The 18,498-nt window shown below is 44.6% G+C and overlaps 1 protein-coding gene across 1 annotated transcript in view; it reads right to left on the bottom strand.

Moving 5' to 3' along the window:
- LOC121282941 (phosphorylase b kinase gamma catalytic chain, skeletal muscle/heart isoform-like) overlaps positions 1-18,498 on the bottom strand; it is a 366,244-nt gene that overhangs the window by 280,502 nt on the left and 67,244 nt on the right. Inside the window, exons 3-4 of the mRNA XM_041196763.1 lie at positions 15,030-15,205; positions 8,881-8,935 (exon numbers count right to left, since the gene is read on the bottom strand). Of these exons, the coding sequence (XP_041052697.1) occupies positions 8,881-8,935; positions 15,030-15,205 (231 nt within the window). The remainder of the gene's footprint in view (positions 1-8,880; positions 8,936-15,029; positions 15,206-18,498) is intronic.

The raw sequence follows: 18,498 nt of genomic DNA, 5'->3' as shown, positions 1-18,498 counted from the left end.
GGAACAACATGAAAACTTTCAGATAATTGAGAAAGTTGATTATGCAGAGTGGACAGCTCCAGTAGTCCCAGTAGTGAAGGATGACAGGTCTATCAGAATATGTGGTGGCTATAAAATCACTATTAATCCTTTCCTGGAAGTTCATCAGTACCTGCTACCAAAAATTGAGGACCTGTTTGCTGCTCTGAATGGAGGTGAATTATTCACAAAGCTTTACCTATCACAGGAATTTTTGCAAATGCAGCTGAGTGAAGATTCCAGGAAGCATACAACCATCAGCACACACACAGAGGTCTATATCAATACAAACGACTACAATTTGGAATCGTGTCATCACCAGCCTTATTCCAGAAGGCCAAGGACAAAATACTGCAGGGCCTCCCTGGTATAATCTGCTTCCAAGACAACATGCTCATCACCAGGAAAAGCCTCCTAACTCATTTAGAGAACCTAGACAGGGTCCTGCATCAACTGGAAAAATACGGCATCCACTGAGAAAAATCCAAATGCTTGTTCTTGAAAACCTCAGTGCCTCATCTGGGACCAATGATCGATGAAACTGGTCCCTCAACCTCACTCAGAAAGTTGGACGCAGTGGTGAATGCACCAGAGCCCAAAAATGTTAAGGAGTTTCTTTCATTTTTGGGACTTGTGAATTACTACAGCAAGTTCATTTCCAGTTTGATACCAAGGCAGAACCACTGAATAATCTGCTGAAGAATGCAAAATGGGATTGGTCACAAGCCTGTCAGGAAAGTTTCAAGGAACTCAAGCAAGAGTTCTGCTAAAGTCCTGGCACATTTCAATGAAAAGTTACCTGTCAGCCTGGCTTGTGATGCATCTGGATCTGGTGTTGGAGCTGTCATCTCCCACACATTTCCTGATGGCAGTGAAAGGCCCATTGCTTAGGCCTGACACACATTGTCCAAGACAGAATGAAATTATGCCAAAATTGAGAAGGAAGCTCTGAGACTAATCTATGGAGTCAAGTTCCACCAATATTTTTATGGGCGTAAATTCACGTTAATTACAGACCACAGGCCTTTGACCTGGTTACTTAGCCCGAAGTCACAAACTCCGACGCTTGCCGCTACACGCCTACAAAAGTAGACACTGATCTTATCTGCTTACTACCAGTACGAAACTACATTTCGCTCCACCGAGAATCATGGAAATACGGATGCTCTTTCCAGGCTTCCGTTACACCACAGCTCTACAACTCAAAGTGAAGTCACTGCTTTCATTGGGAACCAAACAGACATGTTACCTGTTAAAGTGGATCAAATTCGACTTGAAACTCAGAGGGATACTGTGCTCTCCAAAGTTTACCTGTACACACAAGGGTTGGTGTGCACCTCAAGAAGTGACTACTGAGCTTAAGCTTTACTACATGTGTAGATTTGAGCTGACTCTGCAAGACGGTTGTTTGTTATGGGGAATCCAAGTTGTTATTCCTCAAATTCCAAACACAAGTGTTAGAAGAGCTTCACCTCAGTCACTTGGGAATTGTCAAATGAAAGTATTGGCTCGTCTATGTGTATGGTGGCCACATCTGGAGAAGGACATTAAAGGCATGGTCAGTGATTGCCTTCCATAGAAATGAAGTCTTCTCCTGCACCTGCCCCATTACATTCGTGGGCTTGGCCTGACCACCCATGGCAGAGACCTCATGTGGACTTTGCTGGACCACTTTTCGGACATACTTTCCTGATTGCGGTGGACGCAATCAGTGACCTCATATTATTCCCATGAAGTCGACGACTTCAGCAAAGATCATTGATGGTCTCTGGAATGTGTTCATTGCTTTTGGATTGTTGGAGCAGATTGTATCTGACTGGCACACGGTTCACATCATGTGAATTTCAAACATTTCTGAAAAACAATGGGATCAAGCAGATTCTCATCTCGCCTTACCACCCATCCTCAAATGGTGATGCAGAGCATTTTGTCCAGACATTCAAAATGGCCATATTGAAAGGGAGGACACACACAGACTGGAGGTTGAAGCTAAAGAACTTTTTGATGATGTATCGTAACGCTCTACATTCAACAATAGGCGTATCTCCTGCTGAGCTGATGTTTAGAAGATGACTGTGTACCGGAATGGATTTGCTGCGTCCAGATTTGAAAGGAAAGATTGGTTCAAGGCAACTTGATCAGAAAGGGTCACATGACACAGCTCATGAGTTTGTTTGGGTCCAAAATTACTGTGGGACACCAAAGTGGATCTTGGGAAGAATCATCAAGCGTCGAGGACCACTGACCTATGATGTTGAATCTTCCTGTGGAATCTGGAAGAGACACACTGACCAGATTAGAGAAGCCAAATCCAAGGAACCAAATTTCCAGGGATCTCCAGTCACAGTGGAAAATTTCTGTGAAACATCTGCTGCAGTTGGTGAAACCTGACTTGATTCAACTGACAAACCTGTAGCACCTGTAGCTGCAACTGTTGAACCTGAACAGAAACAAGTGGAACAGCAGAACCTCCCATTCCTAAGCAAACAAACTGAGATACCTAAGCCAACACTCTATCTAGACCAAAGTGAATCTGCAAACCGCCCGACTGATTTGATCCTGCCTAAAGAGGGAGGAGATGTGATGTTTGTGTTTAATGTTAATGCTTTTTTGTAAAAGGACATTTTAGTTAAAAAGAAGCGTTATATAAAACACCTGACAGTAGGGTGTGCTAAATCCCGGATGTATTGTCCTCTGCTGTAGAATAAGGAACAAAGGAACCTTCTGTTTTTCACACAAGAAGCTGGAGTTCAGAAGCTGACAACTGTGTGTGTGTATTCTTAATTGTTGAGAAATGACAAAACACTTCAGTAACATTTTCAATCCTTCTGTTCTCTGACATCACCCCTGTATCTAAAGGAGCATTGACTATGTCTGGCTGATGCTTGACTAGCCTGCAGGAAAACTCTCCCAATTTTGGTACAAGTTCCCAGATGTTAGTGAGGAGAACTTTGCAATAGCGAATGGGTAGGGTGTGTCTTTGTCATTTCCAGTGCCTAGGTTGATGCCAGGTAGTCAGTCTAGTTTTATTCTTCTTTTGTAGCATTTTGATACAACCGAATTACTTGCTGGGCTATTTCAGAGGGCAATTAAGAGTCAAACATATTGCTGTGAGTCTGGAGTGCTGAGTTGTATTCTGGTATGTGGGTGTGTTTCAATGTGCTTTGGCATGTTGTGCCACATGCTAACCTTTTAAACTCTATAATTACAAAGGGACTTTCACAGACATTCTTGCTCTCTCCTGGACACACCAATTTGCTTAGGTCCAAAATACTGTCGTTACTGATTCACTTGTTGGTATGTGTATTCTGCCCCTCTTAATTAAATTCAAATTGTGACAATTTAATTTTGTTTAAATTTCCAGTTTACTGTGATTTAAATTGCCCAATTCAAACTTTAGTGACAAAACTGGCTGTGAATTACCGGGAGCTTGTTGTCCATCTTTGGTGAATGCAGCTTAAATAAAGGCCAAAGTTTAACACTATTTTTAAGGTCGAGCTTGAAGCATGGCTGAAACTTGATAAGTGCAGATCCTTAGTACATGGCACCTCTGCTAACCTTTAACTGCATTAATGCACATTTTGGAAGCTTTTACAATTGATATAAATTAATTTATGGTGAAAATAATGTTAGAAGCAATGGGCTGTAGGTGACCATGTGACCTGTGGAGGCCTGAGCTGGAAGTCACCAGGCCTGTCCCACCTGCCCAGGGCATGCCTGATGAAATGTGGACTCACACAGCATTATCCTGGTAGATGGCCACAGATGATTAAGGAGATACAAGCTATGTCCCTTTCCCTTCTTCACTCATTCTTCAGCACCAGTGTGTGTATTCTCCAGAACAGTATAAACATACAGCATTGAGCAAAGGGACGTCATATTCGCCATGGAACAGCTCCAAGAGATTGAGAATCGCCACTGTCTGTAATCAACCTTTAGGACAGTGAATGACATGTTACCACTGGGAAGCCTGAGAACACAAGCAAAGTTCAGCACTATTTTTAACTTGCTGGAATGAGAGCGGTTGTAATTTCATCAGGGTAGGTTCATGGTATCAGCTGGATCAGGCAGGATTCCCTGATCTCCTCTGATTGAGGTGACAAGACTTTTTACGCCTAGGATCCCAGGCCCAGGATATATGTAGGATGTACCACATTGAAGCTAGAATCTCCACCTGGAGCTCTCACTATCAGTTACCCTCAAAATGATGAAAAGATTTGATAGGATAGATTGCAAAATTATTTCCTCTTGAGTATCTAGGACAAGGGGCCATACTCTTTAAATTTAGGCTGGCTGAGTTAGAACATCAGTGGGTCTTGGTAAAGTGGCATACTCTGCTTTGGCAGGTGTAGTGATCAAAATGCTGTTAGTCCCATCAGTTGGTGAGAATTAATTTCTGTACTTAGAATCCTAGAATGATACAGCACACAGCAAGGCTTCATCAAGCCTGTGCATCATCTCACTCACATTCTCTTCCCAAAACTGCAAATTTTATCCCCATCAAGTATTTATCCAATTCCCTTTTTAAAGTTATTATGATTGAACCTGCTTCCTCCATCCTTTCAGACAATGCATTTCAGATCACAACTCACTGCATTCAAAATAAATCCTCATTCTTCCCTGGTTCTTCTGTCAATTAACTTGTATCTGTGGCAGCATCGGCGAAGAAGAAAAGAGTTGACGTTTCAAGTCCTCATGACCCTTCGACAGAACTTGAGTTCGAGTCCAAGAAAGAGTTGAAATATAAGCTGGTTTAAGGTGTGTGTGTGTGGGGGGCGGAGAGAGAGAGAGAGAGAGAGAGAAGTGGAGGGGGGGTGTGGTTGTAGGGACAAACAAGCAGTGATAGAAGCAGATCATCAAAAGTTAGCAAGTGGACTCTGCTTGGTAGGTGCGTTGCCATGGAGAATGCACCAGTTAACTGATGGCTGACAGTTAACTACCAAGCTATTTTCTTTCTGTCTGCAAAGAACAGGGCCCTGTGTATTAACATATGTAGCTTCTAGCACGCATAGAAAGAACATGTACACACATTGCACTTGTTTCAACTAAACAAAATAGGTGACAGTTATTCTCTGGTTCATTCCCTTGAGCAATGTCTTGACCAATCAGAGTGAACCTGCCTGGTTTGAATTTAAACAAAGTTTTGTAGTTCACACCAGTGATCAGTTAACTCATGCCTTCTCCACGGCAACGGCTCTACCAATCCAAGTCCACTTGCCAACCATTCAACACTCTCTTCTCATGAAGTATAAATTTGTTGTTCCCTTTATATTTGAAATTCTTGCTGATGAGTGTGAGATGAGAAGCTTCGAGAACATATGTTTTTTTTTCAGCAACATTTAAGGATATAGGTAGGTTAAGTGAGTGGGCAAAAAAATTGGTGAATGGAGTTTAATGTGGGAAAATGTGAACTTGTCCACTTTGGCAGGAAGAGTAGAAAAGCAGAATACTATTTAAATGGAAAGAGGTTGCAGAATGTTGGGTTACAGAGGGATTTGGATGTCCTTTTAGATGCACCACAAAAAATCATTTCGAGTGGAATAGAGAATAAAAGTAGGGAAGTTTTGCTATAACTGTACAGGGCATTGGTGAGACCTAGAGTATTGTGTAAAGTTTTGTCTCCTTATTTGAGGAGGGACATACTTGCACTAGAAGCTGTTCAGAGGAGGTTCACTAGGCTGGGTTCACTTATGAGCAAAGGTTGAGCAGGTTGGGCCTTTACTCATTGGAGTTTAGAAGAATGAGAGGTGATCTCATTTTAACATCTAAGATTCTGAGGGGACTTTTTTTTATTTTTTCATGGGATGTGGGCATCGCTGGTGGCTGCCCATGCCCATTTTCCCTTGAACTGAGTGGCTTGCAAGGCCAATTAAGAATCAACCACATTGCTGTGAATGTGGAGTCATATGTGGGCCAGACCAGATAAGGATGGCAGATTTCCTTCCCCAAAGGACATTAGTGAACCAGATGGTTTTTTACGACAGTATGCCACTGAATCCTCCAGGGCAGATCTGAGAGGATGTTTCCTCTCATGGGGGAAGCTAAAACTAGGGGACATAGTTTCAAAATAAAGGATTTTCCATTTAAGATGGAGGCATTAAGGAATTTCTTCTCTCAGAGAATCTTTATTATTAGGAATTCTCTTCCCAAGTCAACAGTGGAGGCTGGGTCGTTAAATATATTGAAGACTAAGTTAGGCAGATTCTTGATTGACAACAAAGTCAAAGGTTATGGAAGGCAGATAGGAAAGTGGAGTTAAGGCCACAATCAGATCAGTCATTGTGATAACAAAACAGAAAATGCTGGAAAAACTCAGCAGGTCTAGCAGCATCTGTGGAGAGAGAAACAGAGCTAATGTTTCAAGTTCGTATGACCCATCTTCAGAGCTGAAGAGAAGTGGAAATGTTATGAAATTTATACTGTTTAAGGGGGGGGTGGGGCCAGCGATAGGTGGAGACAAAGCAGGGATTGACAAAGATGTCATGAACTGAAGGACAAAGGGAGTGTTGATAGTAGTGGTTAGTGCTAAAAAAGGTGCTAACAGAGGCATAAAGGTAAGAAAGCAGAGTGTGATTATAGCAGAACAAGGGTAGCATTGTGTGAAAGAACAACATGGAACAAGCAACAGATTGTAACAGACTAGTTCCAGTTCCAGTTATCTACTTCAGAACACTTAGTTGTATGTAGATAAGCACACAAGCAAAAAAAAATCTCTATAAAGGAACAGTAGGTCATTACAAAGTACTAGAGATGTCAATCAATCAAAGCTTGCACTCCCTTCTGCAGCCTGTATAAAAATTGTTTGCTGAGATCTAAGTGATTAACCATTCTTGGAGCTCAGCCAGGCATTCATAATTGGCCCATCTGGCAACTGTATCAAAAAACAGTGTGAACCTCTCTCCAGATCACCACTATGCTGTGTTCAGTTCCTTAGCCAATTTCGTATCCTTATCGTCCTTTAATCCCCTGAGCTGGTTGAGGTCTATTATGTGGCACTTTATCAAACATCATTACCTCTTTCCAACACTTTATTAAAAAGCTTAATAAGTGAAACATGATTTGCCTTTAACAGATTGAGGCTGGCCATCATTTATTAACACGTATTTTTACAATTAATTTTGTTCTGGATTATTATTTCAAAGTTTTCCAACACCAACTTCAGTGCAATTGGCCTGCTGTTGCCAGATTTATAACTTTTGTGTGTTCAAAAAATAGAAAGATTTGCAACCCCCCCATCCTCTGGCTCTCATATCAAGGAAGGATTCGAAGACTGTGACCAGGACCTCCATGATATATTTTCTTACTTGTCTCAGCATTCTCAGATACACCCAACCAGACCCGGTGACTTTTCTACTTTGAGTGTTGCCAATTTTTTAAGTACCTTCTCTTTAACTATTTTTGTCCTGTCCAATATCTCTACCAGCTCCTCCTTTATTGTTACATTGGTAGCATCTACTTCTCACTTAGTACATCAGCAAATACACTCTGCCTCCCCAAGAGGATATCCTTTTTGGTCCCTAATCAGCACCAATTTTCACTTAGGCTACCCTTTTCTCAGTCATGTCTTTTTGTGAGAAATGGATGTTTTTTAAAAAAATATTTTGGGGGAATATGTGTTATTCTGTGGAAAAGGCATGTGTGTGTATGATTTAGTTAAGCTGGGCGGAGATTAATAGGAGACAGATTGTCTCGGGGGGTGGTTAAAACATGAAAAGGATAGAGGTGCTATGTTTGAGGTAGAAGTAAATAGGTTAAATCTAACATTTTAGGTAAGTTGAGCGTTTGGCTGAATATCAAAGAGGAGTCAGAGGTAGAAAGAAACATGTTTGCCCCTTGCAGGAGTTCCATAGGTAAACAAAAGGGGGGTATTATATTTATTGATCTGAAAGCAAAGACAAGGTAGAGACATGAAAGATTTTATATTTGGAAGGATTTGAGTTTCAAAGAGGTGTGAGAACATTGGAACCTGAGATGAAAGGGGAAAAAAATATTTTAGAGTTACTGTGGAGAGCTTAAAATAGCTATAGCTAGAGCTGCTGTTTGAGTTGTGAGATGAGCAGCTGAAGCTGTTTGAGCTGTTGAGTTGGAGCTGTTAGCTCTTGGCTGGGAAGAAATGCAGTTTGAATGAATCATCCAGTCAAGCCAGAAAAGTCTTGGGCTACAATGAGCAGTTTTAATCTGAAGTTTGGTTTTCCACAGCAGAGGGGAAGCTAGTTACAGGTCATGTGGTACGCCTTTATTAATGCTACAGCAATTTGCCTTGGGTAGTATTACTGGATCTTTATAGTTAAATATTTATAAGGGAGTGCTAACTAGAAGCTGTTTATCTGTGGGTCTGACCAGGTATAGAGTCTTTGTGGGGGAATGTTTTGTAAGACTAACCTTAATTGTGCAACTGTAATCTTGTGTGCTTAAGTTTTCTTTTATTCTTGTTAATAAAACTTTTAGGGATTTTAAAAATTAAAAGTAAAGTGTTACTGGACTTCTTACTGCTGAGACTGGTACGTTGTCTTCTCATTTTCAGAATAAAAAAAAGGGTATGGCCACTAAGCCAAGTTTCCCTCTGGGATTTGGTTTGCGCAGCGATTAACACCTGCTGTGGGCATGACTATTTATAAAAGAATTTTGTGTTCCATTTTACATTAGCTGCCATTCTCAATCTCCCCTTGACCCTCTTACTATCTTTGTCAGGTTTCCTCTGTATATTTTGCTTGGTTCTCTATATATTATGACCCTGTCTTTTAGTATGGGATTCTTTTTTCTGTTTCTATCTGTGGTTATGCAATGAACTCTGGCTTTGGATGCTCTTCTTTTCATTGTGTAGGAGTGTGTCTTCTGTATGTGAACTGCCCCCATACTTACAGATCAAACACCAAGAAGTAGAAGCTTGAAGATTCATAGGAGTCATTTAATGAAACTGTAACAGAGAGAACAATTGTGTAATTCACAATTTTATTTCTTGAGAAGCAAAATACTGCAGATGCTGAAAATCAGAAATCTCTATGCTGTTCGTTATGAAAGTTAAAGGCAGACTGTGTGTGACCTGCTGAGAATTCCCGGCATTTTCCCTTTTCATTATTGATTTTACTTATATTCTTTTTTCCCTCCTGAAATCTCCTTGAATTACAACCCTCCACTGCTCAGACATGATTGTAATATTGACTTCGGGTGGAAATCTCTTCTCCAGCCTTCTTAATTGTCCTACAGCTGCAATCACTGACCCATTCTTGCTCCGAAGTCTGCAGGGAAATCACTGGCACACAGACTGGCTCATTGTCAACTCTCATTTTGACAAATACCCCGAAGCTCAGCTGATAACCTTGCACAATGAGATCTGTCAGGGATGATACTACTTGGCAGAGTTAAATCCCCCACTCTAAGTTTACTGAGCAGCAAAACTGAAGGGATTTTTCAACCAGTAGTCAGTCAAAATGAAACTGTTCATTGCATGTGGGCGAAAGGAGCTGGAAAGCAGGCACACTTTATATGAAAACAGAATTACCTGGAAAAACTCAGCAGGTCTGGCAGCATCGGCGGAGAAGAAAAGAGTTGACGTTTCGAGTCCTCATGACCCTTCGACAGAACTTGAGTTCGAGTCCAAGAAAGAGTTTAAGGTGTGTGTGGGGGGGGGTGGAGAGAGAGAGAGAGAGAGAAGTGGAGTGGGGGTGTGGTTGTAGGGACAAACAAGCAGTGAAAGAAGCAGATCATCAAAAGATGTCAACAACAATAGAACAAAAGAACACATAGGTGTTAAAGTTAAAGTTGGTGATATTATCTAAACGAATGTGCTAATTAAGAATGGATGGCAGGGCATTCAAGGTATAGCTCTAGTGGGGGTAGGGAGAGCATAAAAGATTTAAAAATTTTTTTAAAAAAATAATGGAAATAGGTGGGAAAAGGAAAATCTATATAATTTATTGGAAAAAAAAAGGAAGGGGGAAACAGAAAGGGGGTAGGGATGGGGGAGGGAGCTCACGACCTAAAGTTGTTGAATTCAATATTCAGTCCAGAAGGCTGTAAAGTGCCTAGTCGGAAGATGAGGTGTTGTTCCTCCAGTTTGTGTTGGGCTTCACTGGAACAATGCAGCAAGCCAAGGACAGACATGTGGGCAAGAGAGCAGGGTGGAGTGTACTGTTTTTGTTTTTGTTTTGGATTTCCAGCATCCGCAGTTTTTTTGTTTTTATCTCGGTGTTTAATTGACTGCCACTGCTCTTCAAGAAATGCCTACCTCCTTGAAGAAGTTCTCTTCTTTTCTGCGACAAGATTTCCATTCCTCTTTTTTGCCCTGCTCACCTTCCTTGCTTTCCATTTCCCTCCTGGTGTTTGACAAGGTGTTTACTAAAACCCGCTTTCACAGCCATATCTCCTTTCTCAGTGACTGTCTCCATCTCCGATTTACCCCACGTGGATTTCAACTGAAATTCCACCCAGGATTACAGGTATCTCCGGGACATAAAACGTTTCTCGGACTGCTGTTCCCGTCACATTCTGAAATCCACACTCAGTGCCATGCGCCGCCATATGAACACACTCGACCTCTCCCTCCAGCAGCACCGCCGTACCCTTTTTCAAAGCTGCACGTGCCCCCAGTTTCATTTTATCCTTCGGCTCATCCGACGCCTCAACAAGAAACTTTTTCTCTTTCTCTCAAGTGCTAAGGAACGCAAGCTCCAACAACTCATCGACACCAACACCCATCTAGGACCCTCCACCCCTGCCTGTCCCTCCGTCCCCACCCCATCTTCCAATCCCAACACCAGCCGTGTATTCACTATACCCCCTGACCTTCCCCTCTCCGATGCTGAACGTTCAGTGCTCAGCAAAGGACTTAGTTTCATACCCTTACGCCCTCACCTCAATGAATTTCGGGCTCGGCATGATGCTGAACTCTTCTTCCGCCGTCTTCGTCTCCGGGCTCACTTCTTTGGGCAGGAGTCCTCTCCCAGTTCAACGGATCCTTTTACCATCTCCAATATTCTCCCTCCACCTGGACCCCTCCCTCTGGATTCTTATCTTCTCTTGATCTTTTCATTGAGGACTGTCGGCGCGACATTAGTCGTCTCAATTTCTCTGCTCCTCTCACCCATTCTAACCTGTCTCTCTCTGAACTTACTGCACTCCATTCTCTCAGGTCCGACCCTGACATTGTCATCAAACCCGCTGACAAGGGTGGTGCTGTTGTTGTCTGGTGCACTGACCTCTACCTCGCGGAGGCTGAGCGTCAACTCGCAGACACTTCCTCCTACCTCTCCCTGGACCATGACCCCACCACTGAACATCAAGCCATTGTTTCCAGGACTGTCACTGACCTCATCTCCTCTGGGGATCTCCCTCCCACAGCTTCCAACCTGATAGTCGCCCAACCTCGGACGGCCCGCTTCTATCTCCTACCCAAAATCCACAAACAGAACTGCCCCGGTAGACCGATCATCTCAGCTTGCTCCTGCCCCACAGAACCCATTTCTCGTTATCTTGACTCCCTTCTCTCTCCCCTTGTCCAGTCCCTTCCCACCTACATCCGTGATTCCTCTGACACCTTACGTCACATCAACAATTTCCAGTTCCCTGGCCCCAACCGCTTCCTCTTCACCATGGACGTCCAATCCCTCTACACCTCCATCCCCCACCAGGATGGTCTGAGGGCCCTTAGCTTCTTCCTCCAACAGAGGCCCGAACAATCCCCATCCACCACTACTCTCCTCCGTCTGGCTGAACTTGTTCTCACGCTGAACAATTTCTCCTTCAACTCTTCTCACTTCCTCCAAATAAAAGGTGTGGCTATGGGTACCCGCATGGGCCCCAGCTATGCCTGTCTCTTCATGGGGTATGTGGAACATTCCTTGTTCCAGTCCTACTCCGGCCCCCTTTCACAACTCTTTCTCCGGTACATCAATGATTACTTCGGTGCCGCTTCATGCTCTCGTCGGGACTTGGAAAAATTTATTAATTTTGCTTCCAATCTCCACCCCTCCATCATTTTCACGTGGTCCATCTCTGACACTTCCCTTCCCTTCCTTGACCTCTCTGTCTCAATCTCTGGTGATAGACTGTCCACCAATATCCATTACAAACCCACCGACTCCCACAGCTATCTCGACTACAGCTCCTCACACCCCGCTTCCTGTAAGGACTCCATCCCATTCTCTCAGTTCCTTCGCCTCCGTCGCATCTCTTCCAATGATGCTACCTTCAAAAACAGTTCCTCTGACATGTCCTCCTTCTTCCTTAACCGAGGTTTTCCACCCACGGTCGTTGACAGGGCCCTCAACCGTGTCCTGCCCATCTCCCGCGCATTGGCCCTCACGCCTTCTCCTCCCTCCCAGAAACATGATAGGGTCCCCCTTGTCCTCACTTATCACCCCACCAGCCTCCGCATTCAAAGGATCATCCTCCGCCATTTCCGCCAACTCCAGCATGATGACACCACCAAACACATCTTCCCTTCACACCCCCTATCGGCATTCCATAGGGATCGTTCCCTCCGGGACACCCTGGTCCACTCCTCCATCACCCCCTACTCCTCAACCCCCTCCTATGGCACCACCCCATGCCCACGCAAAAGATGCAACACCTGCCCCTTCACTTCCTCTCTCCTCACCATCCAAGGACCCAAACACTCCTTTCAAGTGAAGCAGCATTTCACTTGCATTTCCCCCAACTTAGTCTACTGCATTCGTTGCTCCCAATGTGGTCTCCTCTACATTGGAGAGACCAAACGTAAACTGGGCGACCGCTTTGCAGAACACCTGCGGTCTGTCCGCAAGAATGACCCAAACCTCCCTGTCGCTTGCCATTTTAACACTCCACCCTGCTCTCTTGCCCACATGTCTGTCCTTGGCTTGCTGCATTGTTCCAGTGAAGCCCAACACAAACTGGAGGAACAGCACCTCATCTTCCGACTAGGCACTTTACAGCCTTCCGGACTGAATATTGAATTCAACAACTTTAGGTCGTGAGCTCCCTCCCCCATCCCCACCCCCTTTCTGTTTCCCCCTTCCTTTTTTTTCCAATAAATTATATAGATTTTCCTTTTCCCACCTATTTACATTATTTTTAAAAAAAATTTTTTAAATCTTTTATGCTCTCCCCACCCCCACTAGAGCTATACTTTGAGTGCCCTGCCATCCATTCTTAATTAGCACATTCGTTTAGATAATATCACCAACTTTAACTTCAACACCTATGTGTTCTTTTGTTCTATTGTTGTTGACATCTTTTGATGATCTGCTTCTATCACTGCTTGTTTGTCCCTACAACCACACCCCAACTCCACTTCTCTCTCTCTCTCTCTCTCTCCGCACCACCCCCCCCCCCCAACACACACCTTACACCAGCTTATATTTCAACTCTTTCTTGGACTCGAACTCAAGTTCTGTCGAAGGGTCATGAGGACTTGAAACATCAACTCTTTTCTTCTCCGCCGATGCTGCCAGACCTGCTGTGTTTTTCCAGGTAATTCTGTTTTTGTTTTTGTTTCACACTTTATATGCATTGTTTGGGTGACTGCTGCCAATGCAGTGGAAAGTTTTAGTTAAGACACTCATTATATATTAATCTAGGCTGTGCTCTTCAGCAGAGTGCAGAACGTCCCACTGTGGCATCATCAACAATTGTCATAGAAATTACATAATATTCCGACCATTTGTTCTGGATCCAGGCCAAAGCAGCCCATCTACAAACATTCATTCCCTCCATCACCGATGCAAAGTAGCAGCAGTGTGTACCATTGACAAGATGCACTGCAGGAATTCACCAAGGCTCCTTAGGTAGCACCTTCCAAACCCACGATCACTACCATCTAGAAGGACAAGGGCAGCAGATAGATGAGAACACTACCACCTGGAAGTTCCCCTCCAAGTCACTCACCATCCTGACTTGGAAATATATCACCACTCCGTCACTGTCACTGGGTCAAAATCCTGGAACTCCCTCCCTAACAGCACTGTGGGTGTACCTACACCACATGGACTGCAGCGGTTCAAGAAGGCAGCTCACTACCACCTTCTCAAGGGCAACTAGGAATTGACAATAAATGCTGGCCCAGCCAGTGAAACCCACATCCGGTGAATGAATAAAAAAAATCATCAGGTCTGAGACATCTATCAATCTTCATTGTCATCATTTTCTCAATTTATCATTTTTTTTGCATGTATTAGTTAGTGTCTCCTCTTGATTTATTTTTAACTTTCCCTTACCTCTGGTACTTTATCCACTTTTCAAGTACACATGGTACTGATCCTGGCATGCTCTTCTGCACTCCTGATTGAACTGGTGTTGATCCCCTGGCTTAATTGTAATGGTAGAATGGGGGTTATGCCACGCCATGGGGTTACAGATTGTGGCCGGGTACAATTGTGCTGCTGTTGATAGCTCACAGCGCCTCAAGGGTGCCCAGTTTGAGCTGCTAGATCTGTTCTCAAGATGACCCACACAACACGATGGAGTGTGTCCCATTGTGAAGATGGGACTTGGTCTCCACAAAGTGTGTGGTAGGGCTACTGAGCTACTTTTGGTGATGGGCATTGAAGCTGCCCACCATTCTTTGCCCTTGCTACCCTTAATGCTTCTTTCAAGTGGTGTTCAACATGGAGGAGTGCTGATTCATTCGCTGAGGGAAGGCAGAAGGTGCTAACCAGGTTTCCTTGTCCATGTTTGACCTGATGACACAAGACTGTGGGGTCCAGAATCAATGCTGAGGATTCCAAGGGTCAGTCCCTCCTGACTGTATACCATGGTGCTGCCACCTCTGCTGGGTCTATCCTGCCTGTGGGGTGGGACACAGCCAGGAATGGCAATGGTTCTGTAATTTTTGCTGATAGATATGATCCTGACTAAAGCTTTGTCAGGCTGTTGCTGTGGGCCCGCCAGCTCCCACAACTCTGGCACCCATCTCCAAATGTTAGTGAGGAAGCAGATGCCAACAACTCTCACTGCCTATGATCATGAACTCTACCCATTCCTTGGATTTCTACTCTATTGCCTTTGTTATTTTGCCTGGATGACTTACTCACTTATATGTGGGTGTCCTGAGACTTCCTTGAGGATGCCGATTTCCTGAGCAGTGGATGTGCAAATCTCTTCTAGCTCCTCTGGAGTCAGATGTTCAGATGTGATGTCAATAATCTTCACAGCATATTCTATTTCTGTCTTCCTCTCGATACAGCGCCTGACAACGCTGCTAACACCACTGGAAGCAGAGGGAAAGGAACATTAAATAACTCCAAATGGACTTATCCAAGATTTGTAAACTCTAGACTGATCTTGGGAATGGTAATTGTTCAGATCAATTGTTCAGTCAATCCAAGACAGCATCTTCTGTGCTTTTCCAGATAGCCTCTCTGTTCTGACAATCTGAATAGAGTAAATGCAAAAGTGGTCCTCTTTAGAAGATTCTGAGCACACCTGCTTTACACTCCCACCCCCACCCCCCACACCATTGAGCAGTTCCAAATGTCTTAGCCTTCAAATTCCAGAATGACTTTACACAGGGCACTTACATTTCACTTGTCAGGATTCTGTTTGTTCTCTCCTGGAAGTGTAATGTCCTGAATCACAAAGGAGCCTTTGATTCAATCTCTGCCCAAGATGCATACACCTCCTGCAGCAATGCTGGGGAACCATCAGGGTGGACACCTGGATGATCTTTCTCCTCCCTGCATGAGAGCACTCAGGCCAATAATGGCCTTGATTTCTATCCTGGTTCAGATCAGGTAACTCAGCACAAGCTAAAAATTCTTGTCTTGTGTCATGGGGAGGGAAATGATGAGCAAAGCAGGGTTATGGGCACAACAATGGAAAACCCAGAGTTATTTATTGCAGATTAGAGATTTTTTGTTTGAAGATCACTGATTTTTCCAATATATGCTTGCAATCTTATCGATCTAATTATATCCAGAGAATCACTTGCAATGGTTTTTCTTCTTGCTCCCTCACTGTTACTTATTGCATTCCCCGAGAATCAATCCTTGGCCCCCTCATATTTCTCACTTACACGCTGCTCCTTAGTGACATCATGCGAAGGTACAGCGTTAGTGCTCATGTACGAATATACAAATTAGGAGCAGGAGTAGGCTATTCGGCCCCTCGAACCTGCTCCGCCATTCAATAAGATCATGTCTGATCTGACTCTGGCCTCAACTCCACATTTCACCACTCCGATGACCTCTATTGTTAGTCAAGAATCTCTCCACTTCTGCCTTAAAAATATTCAATGACCACATTATACGCTGATGACACCTAGCTCTGATTCACCCTCTCCCTACTCCTCCACTGTTGCGAAATGATCAGACTGCTGAACCAACATCCAATGTAGGATGAGCAGAAATTTCCTCCAATTAAATATTGGGAAGACAAAAAACCGTTATTTTTGGTCCCATTCCAAACTCCATTCGTTAGGTACCAACTTCATCCCTCTCCCAAACAACAATCTGAGATTAAGTTAGTCTGTTTACAAACTTGGTGACACATTTGACACCAAGATCGAACATTTAACCTCATATTCACACTGTTAAAAATATGAGGTTTTATAAGATTGTTACATTTTGAGACTGTGGAAGGAATCGTCCCAGATTTGCACTAAGTGTGGTAGCGGGTGGGAAAAAGGATGTTTTACCCACTAGCCGCAATGGAGCTTCTCACGTCATATCGTCCCAATGCCGCCTCATTAATCATGCATTCCCGGGAAACATGCCATTTTACTGTTGGGCTGCCTCCAATTTCTCCACCACCCCATCTCGTCAGTTGCTCATGCCAGGGCCGGATGCAATATTTAAATTGCAGCCACACACATACCTCTCAGTACTTCCAGCCAGGGCTGTTGGAAGGAAAACATGGCCCTGAATGGCAAGAAGACTGCAACCCCCCCGATTCAGTGATGCGTCCCTGGAATATCTTTTGGATGCCATGGAGGCACGCCATGATGTCCTCTACCCCCGCTCTGGCCGCAGGAGGGGTAGCAACATCATCAATCTGACTTGGGAGGTGGCGGCAGCATTGGTCAGTGCCAAAGCCCTCCAAAAAAAGTCAGCCACCCAGTGCCACAATAGGATGAATGAACTCCTCTGTTCCGCTAGGGTAAGTCACTCTTCTCATCACTCTCAACTCACACACTCACAAAGACATCACAACCACAGGGCCCTCACTCACTGCCAGTTCAAGGGACATCACTCTCACACACATCATCATTGTCCTCATCTTATTCATGGCACCACTCGTCACCCGCACATGCCAGGCATACTTATCATCTGGCTTGGCAGGCATCCTGCTTACACTCTCTCCCTCTTTATTCATGTAGGACAAACTGGCTCACAACAAGAGGGAGAGGTCACAGACTGGTGGCGGAATGCCTAAAATCAAGGTCCTCACAGACTTTGAAATCAGAGCCATCAGCTGCCTGGCGATGACCAGGACCGGTCCTGTGCAGACGGTGAGGTCGGTGCTGCTCTACCAAGTGAAGATCCAGTAATGCAACATCCATCAGACAACCATGATGTGAGTGATGTGTCCTCTTTCACAGGCCACTGCCATGTACTATTATCTCTCATTGCTTTCACAGGCACAGCTGGGAAGCAGCCGACAGAGTCCATGACCCAGGGCCTCCAATCAAATACCGAAAAACCTCTGAAGAGGAATCTGGAGGCACCCAACCTGAAGTCCCGTCACAGCGCTCACCCACACCCTCCCCCAGCACAGAGATACACACCTCAGTGTGTCCTAGTTCTAGAGTAGCCTCGGGTTCACAATCTGATGAGGACATCGCACTGTCCGATCCACAGCAGGCGGAGGCAGGGACTTTCCTGGTGTCCGGCACTCAGAGGACTGCTGGAGACCAGGAATCTGCTGAGTCCAAGTGAAGCTCGGGAACATCAGGAAGGGATCTCCGCTACATTCCTCAGATTGCAAGGCATGATGGAGGAGTCAGACTGCACTGAGGTGATAGTGCCAGCATGCCAAAGTCCACACTGGTAGGATGGCTGCTGCCATGGAGACCTTGGTCCAGGACATTGCCCTTACACAGCTGAATGGACTGAAATCTATTGCTAAAGCCATAGTTAGCCTCCAACAGTTTCAACATGAGAGGAGTATGGGGCAGCTCGATTTCACTCCAGCTACCCCTTCTCCTCAAGGAGTCAGCCAGGGGCCATCGGGCACCTATAGGAAGGAGGATCAGCAGGTGACTCTGGGAGTGTCTGGCCCATCCAAAATGCACAAAGTGAAGATGGCATCCAGGATCTCCTGAATGCATTGCTCGTGAGATCCCACAGAGTCACCTGTGGAGCCCTGAAAGAAGCCACTGGCATAAAAATTGAGAGCCACGGTCGCTTCTATGGCCACTGGCAGTGGATGCCCTCCATGTCCACATGGAGCCAAATCCTGCAGCAACTGGCAGATGTGACCGACCTGGACATGCGCAGTCTTTGGCAATACTGGTTCTCAGTCATCTGCAGGAATGAAAGGCAGCATCTACAGACCTGGGCCTAG

Source organism: Carcharodon carcharias, chromosome 10 (genome assembly GCF_017639515.1).
Source record: "Carcharodon carcharias isolate sCarCar2 chromosome 10, sCarCar2.pri, whole genome shotgun sequence".
Classification (NCBI taxonomy): domain Eukaryota; kingdom Metazoa; phylum Chordata; class Chondrichthyes; order Lamniformes; family Lamnidae; genus Carcharodon; species Carcharodon carcharias.
This window is presented reverse-complemented; position numbering and strand designations above follow the sequence as displayed.